Genomic DNA, 22,158 nt, shown 5'->3' on the forward strand with positions numbered 1-22,158 from the left:
TCTCCCTCCTTTCTTGAAAGGGATGGAACTGGGTCTTGTTTGTCTCTTTCCTGGGGAAGTGCTCTTCTAGGTCTCCTTCAAAGAGGTGATGAAAGGAGCCTTTATTAACTACCTGTTAGATGCCAGGCTCTGTGCTAATTGCTTTAGAAATATTTTTTTTTCCTTTTGATACACACAATGACCCTATGAAGTAGATGCTATTTTCCCCCATTTTGCAGATGTGAAAACTGAGGCAGAGAATGGTTACCTGATCTGCTCAGGATTGCTAGCAAATTTTGAGGTTAAAATTGAATTCAAGACTGAATCCAGACACAGAATCTCTCATCTAGAGGCTAGTGATTTAACCTGTCATTCTCTGTTAGGAAAACAAATAAACAAAGGAAACAAAAAGAACCCACCATCTCCCTATTAATCTAGGAACAATAGAATGGCCCTCAAGTCTGACAGGCTCCCATTTTATAGAGTTCATATTAAATGATGTGTTATTAATACAACCATATTAGTTCAATCATAGTAGTTACCTGTTAGAAAAATTCCTAACACTGGAATAGAGTTTTATTTCTCTATTTTAATTTAAATATTGCGTATTTTCAAATAATCCCTAGATTTTTTCAGTTACTTTTTCTCATTGTGGAACAAGTATATAAGAAACCTTTCATGACTAGTTCTAGGTTTCCTGATAATCAGGACACAGGATGCTGCTTCTTTCTCCTTCTTCTCTTTCTCCTCCTCCTTTTTCCTTCTTTCTTTCTCCTCTTCCTCCTCCTTTTTCTTCTTTCTTGCTCTTCTTCCTTCTACTTTTCTTCCTCCTCCCCCTCCTTCTCATTCACCTTCTTCCTTCTTATTCTCATTGTCTTATTCTTGACAAATCCAGAATAGTTGGTGAAAGAGTAGAGTAGAACTTTGTGGAAATACCATTAATATCTAAAACCGCAATGACAACCAATAGATTCATTTTGCTGTTTTCAGAGTCAGGACTGGGTACAGTCCCTTCCCTTCTCTTCCATAGTTCACCTCTCTTTTTCTCTCTTGCTTCCTCTTCTCTTTGTACATTGCCCCTGGTCAAGTTTGGTCACTTTATTCCAGTCATTTCAGCTTGTGAAATCTTATATGGGCTGAAGATGTTATCCTGCTGCTACTGTTACACAAGTAACACACTTGCCATTCCTTCCTAACAGTCTAATTTCTTGCACACACCTTCCCCCCTCCCAAAAAAATCAGTGGATTCACCTTCTGGCTCAAAGATTTCAATAGTATAAATTGATCTTAGGTCTAAGAGGGAAAGCTTATACATCTTAATTACAAATCTCCGTGTCAGCAACTTCTTATCCTTTCACTAGGGTGAATGCCATTGATAACAAAAGGAAAAAGGATCCCTAAGAATAACAAGAAACAAAAGATAAATTTATTATATTTTTCAATGGTTCCTTGGGTCGCTCCTCATATTGCCTACACAAAATTCACTCATATGCTCCTTTATCCAAATCTTATGAGTGTTCCTGAGATTTTTAAAACCTAAGCCTGGGAGCAGCAGCAGTATTACACATGAACAATAATATCTAAATCTCTATACAATTCAATTTAATGGATTTGGAAAAGTCTCCTATGAAAAAAAAGCTTCTATTTATGTCTGAGATTTCATCATTCTTTATTATTTCTATTCCATTCTATGGCAATTAAATCTAAGTTTCTTATAATGCCTTAAAATTTAGAAAGCACTTCAAGTATAAGAACCTTGGGCCTTTACTTCAAAGCTTTTACATCATTGCTTTTGACGAATGTTCTCACAAGATTTAGAAGTGGCACAAAATTTTGAAACACAGCAAATTTATTGGCTGACAGTGAATTCTATTGGGAATAGAAATAAGTGCAAACTGATTGGTATGATGGGTTAAATCTCGCAAGATGTAATTTCATAGTGATAAATAGAAAGCCTCATCCATGTTTTAAAACATTGATTTAAAAAATAGAACATAGAAGATAGATAACTATTCCTGTGAAAATATTCTAAGAATCATACTGGATTGAAAGTTCCGTCTGAGCTCATGGTATGGAAACAACAACCACAAAAAGCTATCTTGGGTTATGTTCTGTGCCGTCTTCGAGGTCTGGTGACTACAACATAGGAAAGTCAGTGCATGAGGAGTCCAAGAAATGCTAGATCTTGCCTTAGCTATAACAATATCTTCCATCCTCATTGCCACCCTTTGCAATCAATGTGATTTTTTAAAAGGCAATTTATTAAGATTTCCAAAGTACTCCCATTGAATTTATATTTGATTCTTCTTTCTAGATCATAGTATTCATTTCAATTCAATCTGGAAAGTATTTGTTAAGTCCTTACCATGGGAGATACCCTATTCTATATGCCAGGGATACTATAAGGTACCTGTTCCTATCCTAAGGGACCTTGATTTTTCTTTTAAAAACTTTTTGTCTTTCTTCATGTGTTTCATTTTATATCACTATTATTTCAGAATATGACCTTCTTAAGCCTTAAATTGGATTTTAAAATAAATATTTTTAAAAGAAAGAAAGAAAAGTAATTCATCTGAACAAAGCTCTGTACTACCTAGGTCTGGCTTTATTTGTAGAAATCTATATCCATAACTTTCCTCCCACAATGGAGAGATTGTCTCAACTTTCTGTTTCTGTCTCTCTTTCTGAGTCTGTCTCTGTCTGTCTGTCTGCTCTCAACTTTCTTTGATCACAAAGTGTAAGTTTCAGAACCAGTATGTGAGTTCACATCCAATGACTCTAAACCTTTTTTTCGGCTTGTCATCTTTGCCATGATTCTGTCATCCACTATGTTGGTTGACTCTTTTTAGGTTTGTACTTTTTGGAAGTTTAATCAACATGTCATTTTTCCCTCATCCAAATTATTGTTAAAATGAATTGTAATTGCAGAGGAGGTGGCCCTCAGAGTTCTCATCATTCCACTAATCCACATGTTTTTATCCAGTCATTCAATTAGTTCTAAATTTACTTAAAATTACTGTCAGTCTGCACACATCCCTCCATCCCATCCCCAAGGCTATTGTGAGAGACTTTGTCAGGTGTCTTGTTGAAATAAAGGAATACTTTTTCTAAGACAGTCTTCTGATGTGCTTTGTCGGTCTGTGAGAATCCCAGTGATGTGACTGACAGAAGGAGGGCAGTAAGTCCGAGTTTGGAAACTCTTCCCCACTAGCTTGTGGTTAATATGTCTGACCCTTGGAACTTTTCTTCACTTCTCTAAATCTGAGTCAATGTAATTTCTTAGATAAAAACTTAAATACCGATTGCTTCCCAGGGCAATTGTGAGAAGTAAGCAGGAAAAATGGTCAAGGAGAAAGTATTCTAGCTGGCTCTGAAGTAGCTGATAGTAAGCACATCTTCCATGACGAATATCAGCCTTTTATGAGTTATGAACCTATGGGTTCATCTCCTGGGTCTTGAGTTGTGGAAGATTATTTATACCTTTTGATGGTTTAATGGGATTTTCCACAACTTGTTTATTTCTGTAAGAGACACCCTCAGTTCTCATCCTTCCTCCCCTCTCCTCCCTTAAAGCTTCATTGACAATTACAATATATTTGGATGCAGATGAAGAGAAAGAGGAGAGTTTGCTAAATGGACCTTAAATTGCGTGACCATTTTATTCAGGTATAGTTTTACTCAAAGGAACATGACAAGTAAAAAGAAGATGATGGCAAGCATCGACACATTAGGACTTCTTAGTCTTAGAAGAAGGTTTACAAATGACAGCATCTTTCTGCAATGAGACATTTCAGCACCCAGACTGGGACAGCTCTTCTCTTCCTGCATGTATTGTATCTGTGGGATCATGCAATGAGAGAAACATACCCGGGTCCCCTTATAATAGTACTGTCAGAGAATAATCACCACTTCTAAGTGAAATATTCCTTTAAGTAAACAGATCCTGATAGGTCTTTCTTACTCCATGAAAAATATCCATTATAAATTCATTCTTTTCAGCCTTGAAGACTTGTTTTTTTGGAGTCCTTCAATGAAATATTTATCTATTTATCTATCTATCTGACTAGCTAGGTATTTATATATGTATACACAAATAGATAAATAGAAATAGAGATATATTACTGGGATATAGATATTCAACTTTTGAAATGTACTTTGATAGATATCTTATAGAGCCTGTCCATCAGTTTATTATACCACTTCTCTCTATATAAGATCTACATCTATCTAGTCATCTGTATCTCTACATCTGTATATTTGTTAAAAACATACACATTTGTAAGGTTTTTGACAATATGTATGGTTTTTAACAAATTCTGAAATTAGCCAGTCAATAAATTTATTACCTGCTTACTATCTACAAGACCAACACTGCTAAACACTGGGGATGCAAAAAGAGGCAAAAAACAGTCCCTACCTTCAAGGAGCTTATAAAATAATAAGGAAGGCAACCACAAGCAAATTATCTTGAATGTCTTCAGTATCTATTCCTAGGGATGGATGCTTAAATTTTGTCTAATCTCCAATGAAACAATTTTGGTAAGGGTTTTTGTTGAACAGGGCCTAAAATTACCTCCAAAGTCAAGTTTATAGCACATTACTGGGCAAGACACATGCTTGTTTAATGAGCAGATACTGCTTGCGATGAAATGAATCTATGGAGTCTTGGAATCATGAAAATAAATGTTCACCATTTCTTCAGGTCTATGAGACCTCATGACATAGCCTTTTGAGACTGCTAGAGACAGTATTATTGTTTCCATTTTGAGGATGAAAGAACTGAGTCTCAGGAAAATTTAGGAACAAAGATCACATAACATAACGAGATGCAAACCTCATATCAGGCAGAATTAAGTTACATAATCTGTGGAAGCTATTGGATAGGGGAGGTTCTGTTTCAGAAAGCCACATCTAGCAAAAATTTTCAGACATTACTGGCTTTGCTGATATAGTGATAATGGGGGTCAAGTAATGTCCCCAAATGCATGTATTACATCCCTCTCAGGATTCTGCCTTGGTCATCGAGTCCACAATGAAACAAAATGTTTTATGGCTTCATGGATGCATCAGTCCACCACTTTGATGAACATTAAAACTTCATATAATTCTTATCCATCAGCAACTTTTCTATAGTGACAAGAGCCCAGACTCCCAATGCTGGCAGAGATCTCAGAGGCCGTATTCTCCTGTGGGGCAATCCCCTCCACAAATTCCCCATTGTTGGTTCATCTGGGATTTTATAGATGCTGACTTCATTACCCCTCGAGGCTCACTTGGAACTCTAATTATTAGGATGTTTCTTTGATATTCAAATTGCAATCGTGGCCCCTTCCCCTCCTTGCTCCTGGCTGTGGCCTTTGAGGGCAAGTTGGACAAGAGTCATTTCTCTCCCATTGATTGCCTTTCAGATACTTGAAGAGAACCCTCCTGTCTTCACTGTACTTTGTTCCAGGCTCAACACCTTCAGCTCTTTCAATCATCTCTGTGATGATGTGCCTTCAAGGCCCCTCTGTATCTTTGCCATTCTATTTAGGAGGCACAGTGGCTTGTCAACAGTTTTCCTAAAATGTCACATGAAACAGTAAAAATAACGCCCCAGCTGTGGTCTGACTTGTGAGGCAGAGCTTAGTTTCTCTGCTTTGGGCTCAAGATTATGTTTAACTGGATTTGGGCTTTGCCTGCCTTGTCATGCTATTGATTTGTGTATGATTCAAAATCCACTAAATGTCCTGGGTCTTTCTTTTTACACAGAATCACAGAATTTCTGGTTGTGAAGGGGCATTAGGAATAATTTTGTTTAACCCGATCCAGAGCAGATCTTCCTCCATCTCACTGGCCAACAACAGCCCATCTGTTTTCTCTCATATCTTTCATCATTATCCTATCTACTCTGACCAGCAGGGGATTTCATTCCTTCTCCTCTGGCCCCCCATCTCTGAACTGGGGGCTTCATGCAGTTTTGATAGGAATCTTGCCCTCTTTATGTACAAATGGTTATGGAATAATCATTGAGAGAAATTAATGGCATTTTCCTAACTTATCAGTGTTCTTTTGTGCATCCTTTGTTATCATGGACCTATCTTGGGCATCATGGCTTTCATTTTAGGAACCTGTGTGTAACTACATGAAGGCAATTTACCCATGGCACAATAATTACCTTTAAAATGAGCACAAAGAGGGCATCCAAAGAAGGATCTTGAGACTGGCTCTGCTCCAGGCTCCCTCTGTGTTGACAAAAAGTATCTGGCTTTGGTACTTACTGAACATTAGGCTTTTGGCTCCACTCATCTGAACCAATAATGCTGAATGTGAGCATCACAAATCGTTGGGTGTGTGCTTGTATATGGAAACAAATTTATTCACAAAGAGGCACTAACAGATCCCACAAGGATAAGTCACTTTCTTAATTTACTTCTCTAATAGCCATCTTTTAGGTCAAGAAAGAATCTATAACAATTAATGGATTGATGAAGCTTCTCTTTCCTTTTTGGGAAGACATTTGATAAATGAATCAATTTATTTTTCTTTTGATAAAATATTTGAGCAACAAAAAAATCAACATTTCACCAGTATTTTGGTGAAGAGAGGGAAGTAAGGAAGAATGGAGAGAGAGAGAGAGAGAGAGAGAGAGAGAGAGAGAGAGAGAGAGAGGGAGAGAGAGAGAGAGAGAGAGAGAGAGAGAGAGAGAGAGAGAGAGAAAAGGGAGGAGGGGGGAGAAGGTGGGGAGAGAGAAGACAAGAAAAGAGAAAGAAAATTAAATCTCATTCCCTGCCTCAATACACATACATATATCATCAGAGAAGAATTAGAAAAGCTAGAAAGTGGGGTCAACTAAGTCGTCTGAATTTAGGGAACAATATAATCGAGTCTATTCCACCCTTAAATTAAACTGTAATGTTTTCCCTTAGCAAAACCTAATCATAACAAAATGATAACAAAAAATTAGCTACCTCTGAATTTGGTGGTATTGGGATAAAGGAAAGATGAAGAAAACTGGAGGAGTCATCATAGAGGAGAGAATTCTTTAGAGTCACCTTCATCTTTTCAGAAGTGGAAGTTTCATTTTTAAGAAGAATTTTTTGAGTTTAATGGGTGTCTGTGATGATGGATAATTAATAGGCTTGGAGGAAGCAGACATGTCTCGGGGAAAAGGAGTGCCATCCAAGCCATAATCTAAATGAATATCAAACAATCTGGCTCAAGGTAAATCCAAAAGTGTTCATTGATATCTATACATCCAGAAGATGACAGAAGACATGAATCGAAGGAGAGTCCATTATCCTCAACTTGGAACAGGGTGGAGTTCAGCAAAGTACTCTGAGAGTACCAGAGAACACAGCAGAAGGGAGTGTGTCTCATGTATTTTCTAACTCAAAGATAATATTTCTTTAAGGTGACAGCAGTTTAGCCATTTTTGTCCTTGCTTAGCTGAGTCAGTATTGCTGCAGGATGGGACACATCCTCCAACAGTCACCATTCACGCTTAACTAGCAGTTTCCTCAGATTTCTGCAGTATCATGATGATAAGTATAGTCCAATTACACAGGGAAGTGCCAAATGACATAGTGCTCAGAGTAACTTTCTTTAGCTACTTTAACCAGTTAATTGACTGGTTTTCTTTTCTCAAGGGGTAACTGGGGAATTATGATACAGTGGGGTTTGATACTATGATCAGGGAATATAAACTGTAAAAGGCTCTTCTGGGCTTTTATTTCTACTGCATCTAGGCACTAAGAGCTTCTTCAGAAGAAAGAAAAGTCTAACTATCATGAACTGAACAAATACAAGCCAGTCTGATCTAGGAGTATTGGTTCAAAATTTCAACTTAAGAAGTCCAAGAGGACATAGATGTAAAAAAAAAAAAAGAAAGCTAAAAAACATAGATAAAAACTGATGTGGTCCACAGCTTCACTGATAGGCAGTGTCTGGGATGAGGGAGAAGTGATACTCCCATTGGTCTATATTCTGGTCAGACCATCTCAGGAAAAATGGCTAAAAGTTGCTAAGTGGCAGATTTAGGGTCTATATAAAGAAAAACTTCTTAATAATGAGACATGTTCAAAAGATACAAGCTTTCCTGGGAAGTCAATTTTCCCTCTCCCCCACTAGGGGATCTTCCAGCCAAGGCTAGACCCTCCCTTAATGAGAATATTTTAAAGAATTAACTGCAGCTCAAATAAGATTTAATATAGTTGGTCCCTGACCCTTTGCATCTCTTGGATTCTGTGGTTGATGAAAATGTTGAGTTTTAATATAATCATACCTGCATCTCTATGGCTCCTATCAAAGTAAACATCATCTCTGGGCCATATTATTTTAACTAGACAATTTAGTAATCACCAAGCCCTATTTTTTTAAAAGTGACTCAAAGGTAATCTAAAAGTTGGAATTATCTTGGCATTCAAGAATTATTTAATTCAATTTAAAAATTGTTTTTATATGTTAGTATCTAAATTGTTAGGGATTCAAGAGAAACTTAAAACAATCCCTGACCTCCAGGAGGTCATTTTTGAGAATTGGGGGTGAACTGTGAGTGAAGATAAATATATTTTATTACATATTTCATTATACAAATGAAACAAAGAATCTGGAGGGGCCCTCACAACTAGGAGAATCAAGTCAGGCCTCTTGAAAAAATACTTAGATAATTCTTGGAAGAGGTTAAAGTTTCCAAATAATCGAAGTGAAAAAGAAGATCTACCCAGACCTAGGAAGGAAGAAAGATTTGCAATACCACAGGAAGAACTCTGCCTTTAGACTGAATCAGAGAAGGACCAAAGAGAATAATTATGTTGTGAGAAATTGGTTATGCACTGAAGAACACTGTAATTTCCTAGATTCCATTGAGATGTCATGTATTTGTGTGTGTGTATGTATATGTCCTTTAATTTTAGTTAGAGGGAATTTTCCATCATTCCTCCATGATTAGAATCAGGTTTCTGGCCCAGGTTATATGGCAAATTTCTGGGGTTTGACCCTTTGCTTTTCCTAACAGCCACTGCTGTTATGTGGATTGGGATCTGAGGATGGTTTTCCTCAAACAAACCAGTGGTGATGTCATCATCTTCTGGCATCTGTTTGGCAACCAGAATGGCTATAGCTCTTTCGGAAAGTCTGTGGCTTGCCTGTAACTTATTTATCAGTCGATTAGAATTTTAAGCACCTACTATGTGCTAGGCATTTTGCTAAGAAAAGCAAAGAACAATTCCCACACTCAAGGATTCCATTCTCTTCTCTCCAAGGGGAGAGAGAGACAACATGCAAACAATCATGCACAGACATGATACACGCAGGCTAAATGAGGTGTGATCTCAGTGGAAAGGCACCTGGATTAAAGAAGACTGAAAGTGGGACTTGCAGTGATCCAGGCAACTGGGAGGCAGAGAGGAGCAGAGATAATTTTCCAGCCACTGGGGACAGCCAGAGAAAATATTTAGACTTGACAGATGGGTTGTAGGGTGGGATTTGTTTCATTGAAGCCCACCCCAATAACCTCTTGGCTCCTGCGGAACGTGGTGGGGAATCATGAACTTGGGGGTCAGGACGCTGGGATCTCCTCTGACTTTGACAGTTCCTGTCCCTGGAAACGCAACCTCTGGGAGCCTCATTCTTGTCGTCAAGTGGACACACAGCAGCCTCGGTTCCTATTGTTGGGGGCTTTTAGGAAGCGTCTTAGTCTGGGCTCTGAAGGCTGTGTTAGATAAAACGGCGGGTTTCAAAGCTGCTACATTTCCAGATTTCTTTCCCCAGGGTTTGAAGCAACGCGATCAGCCGAAAGGAGGCCCCTTGCAGGTTTCATTACTCAAGCTGCTATTTCAACTGGTCTGTATTTGGGGCCTAATCTGTGATGAAGCTGGCAGAGCTCGCTGCCGATGGGCATCGTTCCAACTCCACAGATGGGTCTGGGAACTGTCAGATGACAGACCATGGAGAAATTTCCAATATATTCACCATGGACAAAGTTCTTAACAAGAAGTGTCAAAATCTTTGTCAGTTATGAGACCTTCAGGTCCCTAAGCAGCCCATCCACCAGCACTCTCCCTCAGTGCCCCCTCTCAGAGCCACGTCCATCTCCCTTCAGTCCAGTTTTTCCTAATGGAAATGCTACTACTTGTCATTCTAAACCGTGTTCTCCCTTGTCTCGGCCATGATCGTGCCCTACAACCTGGTGTCTGCTATTCCTCACTCCTCGGGCCCCTGCATCCTGCCAACCTCATCCCAACCAGTATTTTTGTCATCCTCATCCACAATTCCATTTCCTCCCTCCCTGCCAAATCCTCCTCTAGCTATTTCCTTCTGCTTTGCCCTATGAACTGCCCAACCAATGCAATCGAGCTACTTTTATGATAATTGCTTCAATACAAACCAAACACAGATTCCTCTTAGTATAAAAATTAAAAAAAAAAATCTTCCCAAGGGAAATGATTCTTTTTTCCTCTCCCATTTAGTTAGGGATCGACATGGAGTCAAAGAAACTTGAACTAAATTCTAACTGATATTTTGCATATAGAATTTAATAAATGCTGTTAATGGAATCTCAGGCTTCTGGTTAGTCCCTCTTAAGCTCTTAGATCACTCAGAATTTTAATCCCAAAATATTTTTGTACCCAAGAAAACACTTGGAAATTTGTGAAAAATTTGAAAAGAACTGTGCCTCTTAAGATGATATATTTACATTTAGTTGTTTTTATACCTATAAACTTGAAAATTCAATAACCAATAAAATCTCCCTGTTTTAGTGACTATAAACTTGCTGTTTTCATTTCCCTGATGCCATTTATTTTACTTATCAGAAAATAAGTATCTATATTCCACAAAAGGTTGCATTTATTGGCATTAAGTACATATTTAAGGAAATAACATTGAAATCTCTTGTTGTATCCTTGACACTTTTGCACTAAGTAGCTGCCTGCTCTGCCTAATCTTAGTGTCAGCTCTGGGAGCCTTATGGATCACATCATCATCCTCGAAGGCTAAAAGCAACCATTGACAAACCTCATCCAGCAATCTATTCAACTTTTTAAACTTTATTTAGGCAAAGAAAGTCCCAAGTAACTAAATACAAAAGACGACAGATCCTTAAGCTCCTTATACAGCTTTGGAAATAGTCTTTGACAGTCCAGAAGTATCAGATTCAGAGTTTCAACTGAAACTTGCAGCTAGCAAAACTACAGAGTGCATTCAGAAGCAGTTTAAGATGTCATTGTGAAATGCTTAATAAATGCAAGACAGTATAGATAATGTTGGTCAAGTAGGAGGCAAAATGGATCAAATGCTGACCTCAAATCTGGCTTTAGATACTCACTAGCTAAGTGACCCTGGGTGAGTCACCCTGTTCGCTTCAGTTTCTTCATGTATAAAATGAGCTGCAGAAGCAATGGCAAACTCCTCCAGTATCTCTGCCAAGTAAACCCCAAGTGGGGTCACAAAGAGTCAGGCAGGACTGAACAATGATGACAAAAATAGATAATGTTGATTTTGTGATTTTCTAAGTCTTTATGCTGGAGACGCGTGCTCGTGCAAGCCCGTGTGTGTGTTTGTGTGTGTGTGTGTGAATGCTCATGAATTAGCATATAAATTGTAACAAATAATGGGGAAAACAAGAAACAATCTTTTGCTCATTTTACATAAAAGTTAATCATGAATCAATTAATAATCAATAATTATTAATCATCTGCTATATGCCAGGCACTGTGTGAAGGTAGAAATACAAAAAAGAAGGAAAAAACAGTGCCTGTCCTTGATCAAGGAGCTTTCAATTACATCCTGGTTCCAAGTTTACCAAAGTCAATTTTTGAAAATTTAGAGTAGGAAGGACTTATAGAAACTAAGTGGACCAGCCTCATCTCACAGGGGATGAACCTGAGGCCTGGAGAGATGTAATTGAATCAAGACAATAATAGAGAGTAATTAGGGTGCTGGGATTGGATTCCTGGTACTTTTACTCCCAAACCATCCTTCTTTCTACTGGAAAAAATGGCCTCCTGGGTCGAGATCACAATGTTATATATTCTTTAAAGCATAATTTGCTTTGAACCTGGTCAGAAGAATGGTTTTAAATCCATACAGCAACCTATTTGGGATTACAAAAGCAACTGATTCCTTTGAGATATGCATGTGTAAATCAAGTTTGTCCTTTCCCCTCCTTGCAGCATCTCAATATGTTTTAAAAAATAATTAAAATATCTTGTGAATTAAATATGAAAAAAATCAAAGGATTGATAAAATTGATTTTTTTTCCCATTAGGTATAAGGTAAGACTACTACAAAGGCAGTCACAAGTTTTGGATTCAAATGTTGATTCTAGTACTTAATAGTTATGTGATCTTGGGTCAATCACTTTATATTTCTTCGTTTCCCAGTTTCCTAATCTCAGAAATTACCAAATTGAATGGGAGAGATCAACTATTTGAGTATCTTTGAGGGAGATGGTAGGGACAGCTAAGAGGCATAGTGGATGAAGTGCCTGACTTGTGGTCAGGAAGATTGTGAGTTTAATTCTTGCCTAAATCACCCATTAGCTTTGTGACTGTGAGCATGTCCCTTAAACTCTGTCAGGTTCAGTTTCTTCATTGATTAAATGGGGATAATAATAACCGCTACTTTAGACAATTGTAAAGTGTTTTGTAAATCTTAAATGGTTATATAAATACTAGCTATTATTCTAACAACAGTTAAGGTTCCTTCCATCCTTCAATTCAATTCAATATGCTAAACATTTATTAAGCACCTACTTTGTGCCAAGAACTGTGCAAAATGTAGGATCCTGTCACTCACCGTGGGTATTTTAAATAATAATTCTAATAATACAATGTCAATGATGCCTCAAAGGTCTGGGAATAAGTAAGGGCATTTGCTTCACATTGCATTTCTCCCCCCCACCCCATCTGTAGAAATCTCCTCACCCCAATCCTCACACCATATAGCAAAGGGTGGGAAATTATTGTGGTTATACCAAATACTCATTGGGAGTCTTTAATTTTAGTACCTTCTCTCTGAGATGATGTTCAATTAATATTGACCAGATCTTATTTATTCATAGCTGTTTTTGTATTGTTTCCTCCATTATATTTTAAAATCCTTGAAACCAACCACTATCCTCCCCTTCTAAAAACATTCTCAGTGTATAGCACTGTGCTTGGAGCATAGTAGGCACTTAATAAATGCTCACTGACCGACTCACTGTGCAAGATTTGCACATTGAGGATGGGATGAAAAAACTAGAAGTGTCTGAGTTATCATTCCATATATGTAAACATCTCTGCTACTGTTAATTTGCTTTCATTGGGAAATTGCAATTTGTTTGGTAAACTTCATATAACAGAGGGTGCCATCAAATGGAAGCTTCTATTAAATGGAACTCCCATGCTTCACCATGCCTCAGGTGATTCACAAATATAATCCTGGAACAGGAAGTCTCCCATTATTCTTCCTCAAGCACTCACTGTGCTATCACAGACAAATTAAACATAAGGGACAATAAGGTTTAGAGCTGAAGATTTTGGAGAACTTCTAATGCAACCCTCACATTTTGTAGGTGATAAAATTGAGGTCTAGCGAGTTAAAAAAAACTGGCTTAAACCCACATAGAGGATTTGAACCCAAGGCCTCAACTTACACAGGAGATGCTTCATTTATTTTAGTGTCATGTGTATTTTATCCAAGCCAATCCAATAGGTATTTCTTAAGTGCCTATTATATGTCAGGCACTCAGCTGGGCTTTGAGGATATGAGGACAAGTAGAACAAAAATTGGTCTCTGTCCATGAGGAGCTTAGATACTATGGGGGATATATTAGGATGTAGTCTAAGGCTCTCAAAAGTGACCATTCCTGAATGAATGAATGAATGCAAACTCTTGATTACCTGGAAAGCTGCATGTTGACAGCACAGTGTCCTGTGCAGAGTTGGTGCTAAGCAAATATATTTCAAATGTGGAAGTTCACCTGAGTGCAATTTTCCAAATTTCTAGCAGAGTTCAGTCCTGTGTTCGTTTTCACATAGACTGTGAGTAGAGATGAAATGCATGAGATTCAAGAGTTTTCTTTTCATTATACCGTTTCAAGATTAAAGGAAAACAAATAAGTAAAAAAGAAAAGAAAAATAGCGCTGTTTCCTTTCAAAATCTTGACATATAAGTAAATAATGCTTCACGAGATTTTGCCCAGGAAGACCAATAATTAATTATTGATTTTTCTTCTCTACCTGCGCAGGGAGCTTCAGGCAAGAAAGCATCTGCCTCCTCCCCCCAACACACACACACACACACACACACACACACACACACACCATTATAGTAAAAATGATTATCCACACACTGTGCCTCTCTGCCCCTGTCTCTGCTCCCAAGGGGAATGATCCCCCTACAAGAAGACAATGTCTACAAGTGCCTCCGGGAACACAGTTGGGCAGCTCCCAGATCCTCCCTCCAGCTTGCCCCTCTCCTCAGCTGAACAATACCGTCAAGTGCAAAAGGGAAACAACTGGACGGAAACTGAGGGGGTGGGGATAGAGAGGGGAAGGGGATTTCTAGAAGAAAGAAAACTTAGGATCTGTCTGGAAACTGAAAATAAGATTTAACCTCCCAGAGCTGCAGAAACATTTACCTTTTCTCCTTTTTCAAAGGGGAAACGAGAGATACAGGGAAAAGGGAAGAGGGAGAAGGAAAAGGGTGGAGAGACAGAGAGGGAGAAAAGAAAAGAGAAAGAGAGCCCCACACACAACATATATTACACACACATATACACACACATATATTACACACACTCACACACTCACAAATTACACACACCCTCACACACATATTACAAACACACATATCTTACACACACACTCACACATATATTACACACACATATATATTACACACATACACACTCATACACACATTACACACACACAAACATTACACACACATATTACACACACACTCACACATATTACACACACACACACTCACACACATTATACACACTCACACACAAACATTACACACACATTACACACACACTCACACACAAACATTACACACACATTACACACACACATATATTACACACATATATCACACACACATATATCACACACACACACACACACACATTACACACACTCACACACATACATCACACACACATATTACACACACACTCACAAACATTACACACACATATTACACATACACTCCCACACACATTACACACACACTCACACAAACATCACACACACATATTACACACCCACTCACATATATTACACACACATATATTACACACACACATTACACACACATATTACACACACATATATTACACACACACACACACTCCCACACACATTACACACACTCCCACACAAACATTACACACATATTACATCACACTCACACATATATTACACATAATATATATTACATCACATATTACATCACATAATATATACAACATATATATCATAATATATACATACTCTACACACATACACACACACTCCCACACAAACATTACACACATATTACACACACTCACACATATATTACACACATACATTACACACACACATATTACACACACATATATCTTACACACACATTACACACATATATTACACACACACACACACTCCCACATGCATTACACACACTCACACAAACATTACACACATATTACACACACACACATATATTACACACACATATATATTACACACATACTCACACACTCATACACACATTACACACACACACATTACACACACATATATTACACACACACATACATAATACACATCACATCACAATTATACAACTCAACCACATTACACACACATTACATACACACTCACACACACACATTACACACACACACAAACATTACACACATTACACACACACATATATTACACACACATATATCACACACACATATACACACATTACACACACGCACACACATACATCACACACACATATTACACACTCACACACAAATATATTATATACACATTACACACACACTCACACAAACATCACACACACATATTACACACCCACTCACATATATTACACACACATATATTACACACACACATTACACACACATATTACACATACACCTACACATATTATCACACATATCACATCATTATACACACTACACAAACATTATATCATATTACATACACTACTCACATCACACATACAATAATAATACACAAACATTCACACACACATATATTACACACACATATATCACACACACATATATCACACATAATATAATATTACACACACTACATATATCACATCACACATATTAATACACACATACTCACAAACATATATACATATATATACAATCATTACACTATAATATTACATCACTACACTATAATCATCACACACACATATTACAACTATCACATTAATAATAAATATATATAATCACACATATATTACACACACATACACACACATATTACACACACACACACTCCCACAATATATACACACATTCTACACAAACTATTACACATACATATACACACATATATATACACACATACATTACACAATAATTACTACACACACATATCTTACACAATATACACACACATATATACACACACATCACACATATCATTACACACACACATATATTACACACATATTACACACACACATATATATTACACACACATATATATTACACACATACTCACACACAAATTTTACACACATACACACACACTCACAAATATATTACACACACACACTCACGCACACATTACACACATATTACACACACACTCACACATATTACACACACATACATTACACACATATTACACACACACATATATTACACACACACATTACACACACATACACTACACACATATTATACACACACACACACACACACACTCCTTTGCCCATCCTGATTCTTTGATATCAGTCGGGAAACAAACCGACCTGGAAAGTGGCAGAAGTCAGGACATTGAGCGAGTATCTTGAAGCTACAGGCCTCCCCACGCCCACCTACCTGCATAGGACCCACAGGGGATGCAGTCCCCAGAGCTGGCTCCTTGGCAGCCCAGGTCCCACTTTCCCATCCGGGGAAATCGCCTAAGCCGGGCTCTGGCCGAGACTCAGACTCGGTTCAATCCCCGTCCTGGCTCGCAGAGGAGAATCCGGTCCGGAATTTATTTGTAACAGCGCTTCCCTGTGACCAGGCTGAGGAGCAGCGGTTCTGGACCAGCCTGGCGGTACTGGGGGGGGGGGGGAGAGGAGAGGGGGGCAGGCAGGTGGGAGGGGGCCGCTCGGCGCATGCGCGCCGCGCCTATGCAAATCAGGACCGAGCCGGAGCCCAGCTGAGTGGGCTGATCGGCCACTCCACCTGCGGCAGCACCACGCTTGGCGGACAGCTCCCGGCTCCGGCTCCGGCTCCCGGCCGCTGCTGCCCGTTCAGGTAAACCCGGGCCCCTGGGCCCCCGGCGCCTCCCGGCCGCCCCGGGCCCCCTCCCTAACGTACCGCCCTTCCTCCCCAGGTGCAGCCTGCCTTCCCTCTCCCCCTGCAGCGGCGGCCCCGGCCCCAGCCCCAGCCCCGGCCCCAGCCGGGCTCGGTGTCCTCTGGGGCTTCCTGGAAGCTGAGGGTTACGGCAGCCAGCCAGCCTTAAGCCAGCGCAGGAGGAAGGAGGCAGCCCCGGCGCCCTCTCGCCCTCCGCGGCCGCGTCCTCCTCCTCGTCCTCCCAGTCCCGGCTCGGGGACCGCCGGCCATCCCCGAGGGGCCTCCTCTTGGGCAAGTTCTTCTGAAGTTCCCGACGCTCCGGAGGGACCGAGATGGAGAGCAAAGGTATGGAGCCGCGGGGCCTGGGGCTGCCGGCCGGCCGGGTGTGTGGGGGCGCGAGCACACTGCAGTGGCCCGGCCGAGCCCAGCCGGACAGGGGAGGTCCCCGGCGGCGGCGGCGGCGGCGGCACGAGCCGCGGGCGGCGGGCAGGCAAAGCGGGGATGCTGCCGGCTCGGGCCCATCGCTGCCGCAGCCAGAGGCGGAGAGGCTCGGGGAGGGGAGACGGCCGCCGCTGCCTTCTCACCTCCCGCAGCTCTGGAGGCAGCGGGCCGGCGGGCGGGCCGGCGGGCGGGCGGGCGGGCTTCCTTCCTTCTGTCTAAGCTGCGTAGGGAAGCCGCTGAGTTTCGGGGGAGGGGGGAGAGGAAGGCTCCGAGGAGGTGGAGGGTGTGAGGAAATCTTGGCCAAGCGCTCCTTTCCACTTGGAAGGCAACGTCCCAGAGGCTCCAGGTTTGGTTGCAGCTTTTCAGCTTATTGTGATTGAAAACCGTTCCCCTCTGAGGGCCCCCTGAGCTGGAGATGGCACCGAGGAGCCGGATCCTCGGCAGACTGCAACACGAACAGGGATTGTGTTCTTGAGCAGCGTGCATTGGAGCCGACCTCCAGAAAGGAGGGGGCAATACCCATCCCACCCTGCTCCGCAGCACCCCAGGATGGAGTATGATTGAGGAATATCGAGGATTATATACTGTAGGGACTCATTGACTTCCTGGTCACAAACCGGCCTCATGTATGTAGGGGAAAACCCACGAAAACATTTACCTGAGGTTAGAGATGGGAAGATTGCTTCCCTACGGCCCATTGGTTTCGTGCTCGGATCCACGAAAAGGATGTTAGTGGTGATGTTTGGTTTATTTCCAATTAACCCCATCTATTCGGCTTCTCCTCCTTACAACGGCCCACCAGTCTGCTACAGACTTGGTGGATACGGGGTGAGGGAAGAGAAATTCAGGGGGGGGGGAAATGGAGAAATAAAACGATATATCCATTTCTATTTGCCTGAAAACACTATTTAAAGGCCAGCTTTATTTTTATACCAGGAGTGTCAATCATGATGGGAGTAAGGAGAGTTGTTTCTGTGTAGACTGAGAGAACTGGATATTTGAGTAGAAAAAAGAGACTGCAGGTCCCATGAGCCCATAATCAATAAATATAGTTTGAGTCCAGGTAAGTGATTCCAGTTGAGAAAAAAAAAAGATAAGGATCGGGGAGATCTATAGACAAGCTGGGGATCTGCAGCATTTGATTTTGCAGGAAATAACTAGAGTAGGCTGACGGGCGTGTGCATCCCTGGCAATGGTGTGCATTTTTAGGATCAGTCCATGTGCGTGCATAGACGTATCTCTTGTCAAATTGCTGAAAGCATTTGAAACTGGGAAGCTTTGTCTTAGAAAAGTCTTCCTCTGCCTGGAAAACCTTGTGGGATTTCTGATAGACACGCTGGAGCATAAGGGTAATGGCTGCAGAGAAAACTTACCTTTATTATAATCCATCACTATGTATAGCAGGAGATAGCAGTTATTTGACCACTGACCCACAGTATTTAAGGTTTAATTTGGAATCCGTTTACGTTATTGTATAACCCAGAATGGTCATATGAAGAGGTTGTGCCTTCTGGCAGTGCATTTCCTTTGTCTGGCCCTAAGATATGCCTCGTAGCCATCAATACTCCAGGTGGTTTCCATCAAAAAGTGATAAAGGTAAACTTGCTGTGTTTAACTCTCAAGCCCAGACGGGAAAGAGAGTTCCTGAGATGTGTTATTTGCCCTGCAGAGTTGGAGCAGGAACACCAAACAAACTCTGGAGGGAGAAACACAGGCATGAAGCGGGCAGTGGTCACAAGAACAGAAGAAATTTTAAACAGACCAAATGCTTTGATGCCTTTGAAAACAGACCTCTGTGACTGTGCCCCAAAGACAGAATGAGGGTTAGTGTTAATTCTTGTATTTTGTAACATGGTAGATCCAATCAGAGTCGGTTCATCTGGAGAATGACCAGGTATTTTCTTTTGGTCTCTAACATTAAAGGAATTCATCAGGTCCTACTGAAAATATTTTATTTTTAGTTCCAAAAATTTCAGCACATGATGGAAACCATTATTTTATCACCAGCTTGCACTGTATCATTTAAATATCATCTTATCCTGTTCTAGCATTTACTCCATTATTTTTTAACCCTGTAATGATAATTGTTAGTGGCATATATTCTAATTTAATATTGGAATAAATATAAACTATAAAAATGTAATTAGAGAATTTGAACGGGAAATAGGGGGATGAATTTTAATTGAAATTAACTGATTTTAACTGAAACTTTTTTTTAAACAAACAAGGAGGCAGTGAGATGCAGGAAAAAGGCTGCTGAATTTGGAATCAGGGGCTAAGTTCAAATCTAAGATATGCCATTTATTATTTTGTGGCCTTGGGCAAATTATTTTCCTCTTAGCCTCAGTTTCCTCTTCTGTAACAAGAGGGAATTGAACTACATTACTTAGAAGGCTTCTATCAGTCATATATCTATGGTTCTATGTATTAATGATTCATTTTGTCTTAGTTCCCATTTCTCATAGTTATTTTTCCTAATCATAGAAAAAGGAAAGCAGTTTCCAGTTGTCTTTAATAGCACTTAGCGAAACTCTCTAGGTATTTGAACTCCAGTGATTCCAAAGAACGTTAATTCATGTTCATTGAATTTTTACTTTAATATTTTAAAAGTTGCATCATTTTCTGCCATTCTTTAGGGAGGGTGAGGCAAGAAAATCGCTTGATTTGAGGATCAGTGCATCATATTGCACTTTCTACAAATTACAAAAGTGATCTTTTCCTCCAATGTATCTGATGCTTCAAAGGCAGAATAGTTTTGAAACCATTTATACTACACGGGCAGTTCCTGAGAAACTGGGGCTCTGAAGTAATTCAGAAATAGAGATTAAGAGAGAATTTCTACTCATTCCCACTCTACCTTCTCTGTCTCCTAAGTGTGTCTTTATTGGTTATTATTGACAATAATTTAACAACCATCTCTTCGTTGGTTACTATTGACAATGATAGGAGCAGATCATTTCAATGATGGGAATTTGACAACATCCAGCTCTCAATAGCCAAGATGGAGGCAAGATAAGGCAAACCCTTAGAGATTTTCCAGTGTTTGTTGACAAATAGGTGAAGATAAAAGTAGTAACATATTTAGGTATCTAGTTGTATCTCAAGTGACTGGGTCAGCCAAATTACTCCTTTTAATGGCCTTAAGACTGGTTATGCTTTATCTCTTTCTATTGAGTCTTCACTTTGATCAGGAAGATTCATTTAACTTCTTTCTGCATGAGAATCTTCACTCATTATTCATTGATGTATCCTGTCTTCTAGGTTATTCTTGAAATGAAGCTCAGCCTCTCTTAAGAGAAGGGACCATATTTACCAATGAGTTAGTTGTAAAACATTTATGTAAATAAAAGATTGTGAATTGAGAAGGAGTGAAAAGAAAGGTTTTAGGCAGTTTGTTTACCTTAGATTTCAGACAGACTTAGGAACTTTAGCAGAACAGAACCTTAGTGCAAAAACTAAGGGAATATGTACCAGTCTGTCTCATGGAGGATACATTTACAGGTTCTTAGACATTTTTGCATTTAATGAACCTGGGTTTGAAACCAGATTCTGATGTTTATTATCCTGGTGTCTTGGTTAAATCATTGAATTTGTTTGGACCTCAGTTTTCTCATCTGTAAGGTAAGGATTATACTAAATGACCTTGAAGGAATAAATTTATAACCACATATATAAGATGATTCTAATCAAAATACATCATTTTAGTAAACACCAGACTTCTCTAGAAGCAAACGAGTTAAGGCTGGCTCACCACAAAGGTGAGAATGGCAGCCTCAGACAGGCATAATAAGTCATGATTGCAAAGTGTGTTTGGGCTGGAGAGGAGAAACCACTCTTAAAATGTCCTTTTAAGGAGCACACAGCTGACTTCCAACACTGATCAGCTTGAGGATCAGGAGACCAGGGTTCTAGGGGATCTTTTGGTGATATGACCTTGAACCAATATTTTCTTCTCTCTAGTCTGATTCTCCTCTATGAGTAAATGATGTAATTGGACAAGTGCATCATTTTTAAGGTCCACTTCTTCTCGGACATTAAAAACCCTGTGCTTTAAGAACCTGTATGATTCTGAAATCTCATGTTCTAGAGTCTAAAATACCTCTCAATTCTAAAATTACGTATTTCAACCTTCCTTTCTTTCAGGTCTTTCCAGTTTTGACATTCTTTGTTCTGTGTTTTAAAGTTTTCCTGCACTTCTAACATTCTACCAAACCAGAACTCATAATCTTTCC

At 39.7% G+C, this 22,158-nt stretch overlaps 1 protein-coding gene across 1 annotated transcript in view; it reads left to right on the plus strand.

Annotated features, from left to right (window-relative positions):
* Window positions 1-17,542: 17,542 nt before the first annotated feature.
* The window catches only part of FGF12 (fibroblast growth factor 12), a 512,340-nt gene continuing 507,724 nt past the window's right edge, over window positions 17,543-22,158 (plus strand). The window contains exon 1 of the mRNA XM_031957416.1: window positions 17,543-17,830. Within this exon, the coding sequence (XP_031813276.1) occupies window positions 17,818-17,830 (13 nt within the window). The 5' untranslated portion in view covers window positions 17,543-17,817. The remainder of the gene's footprint in view (window positions 17,831-22,158) is intronic.

This window comes from Sarcophilus harrisii, chromosome 3, assembly GCF_902635505.1.
Source record: "Sarcophilus harrisii chromosome 3, mSarHar1.11, whole genome shotgun sequence".
NCBI lineage: Eukaryota > Metazoa > Chordata > Mammalia > Dasyuromorphia > Dasyuridae > Sarcophilus > Sarcophilus harrisii.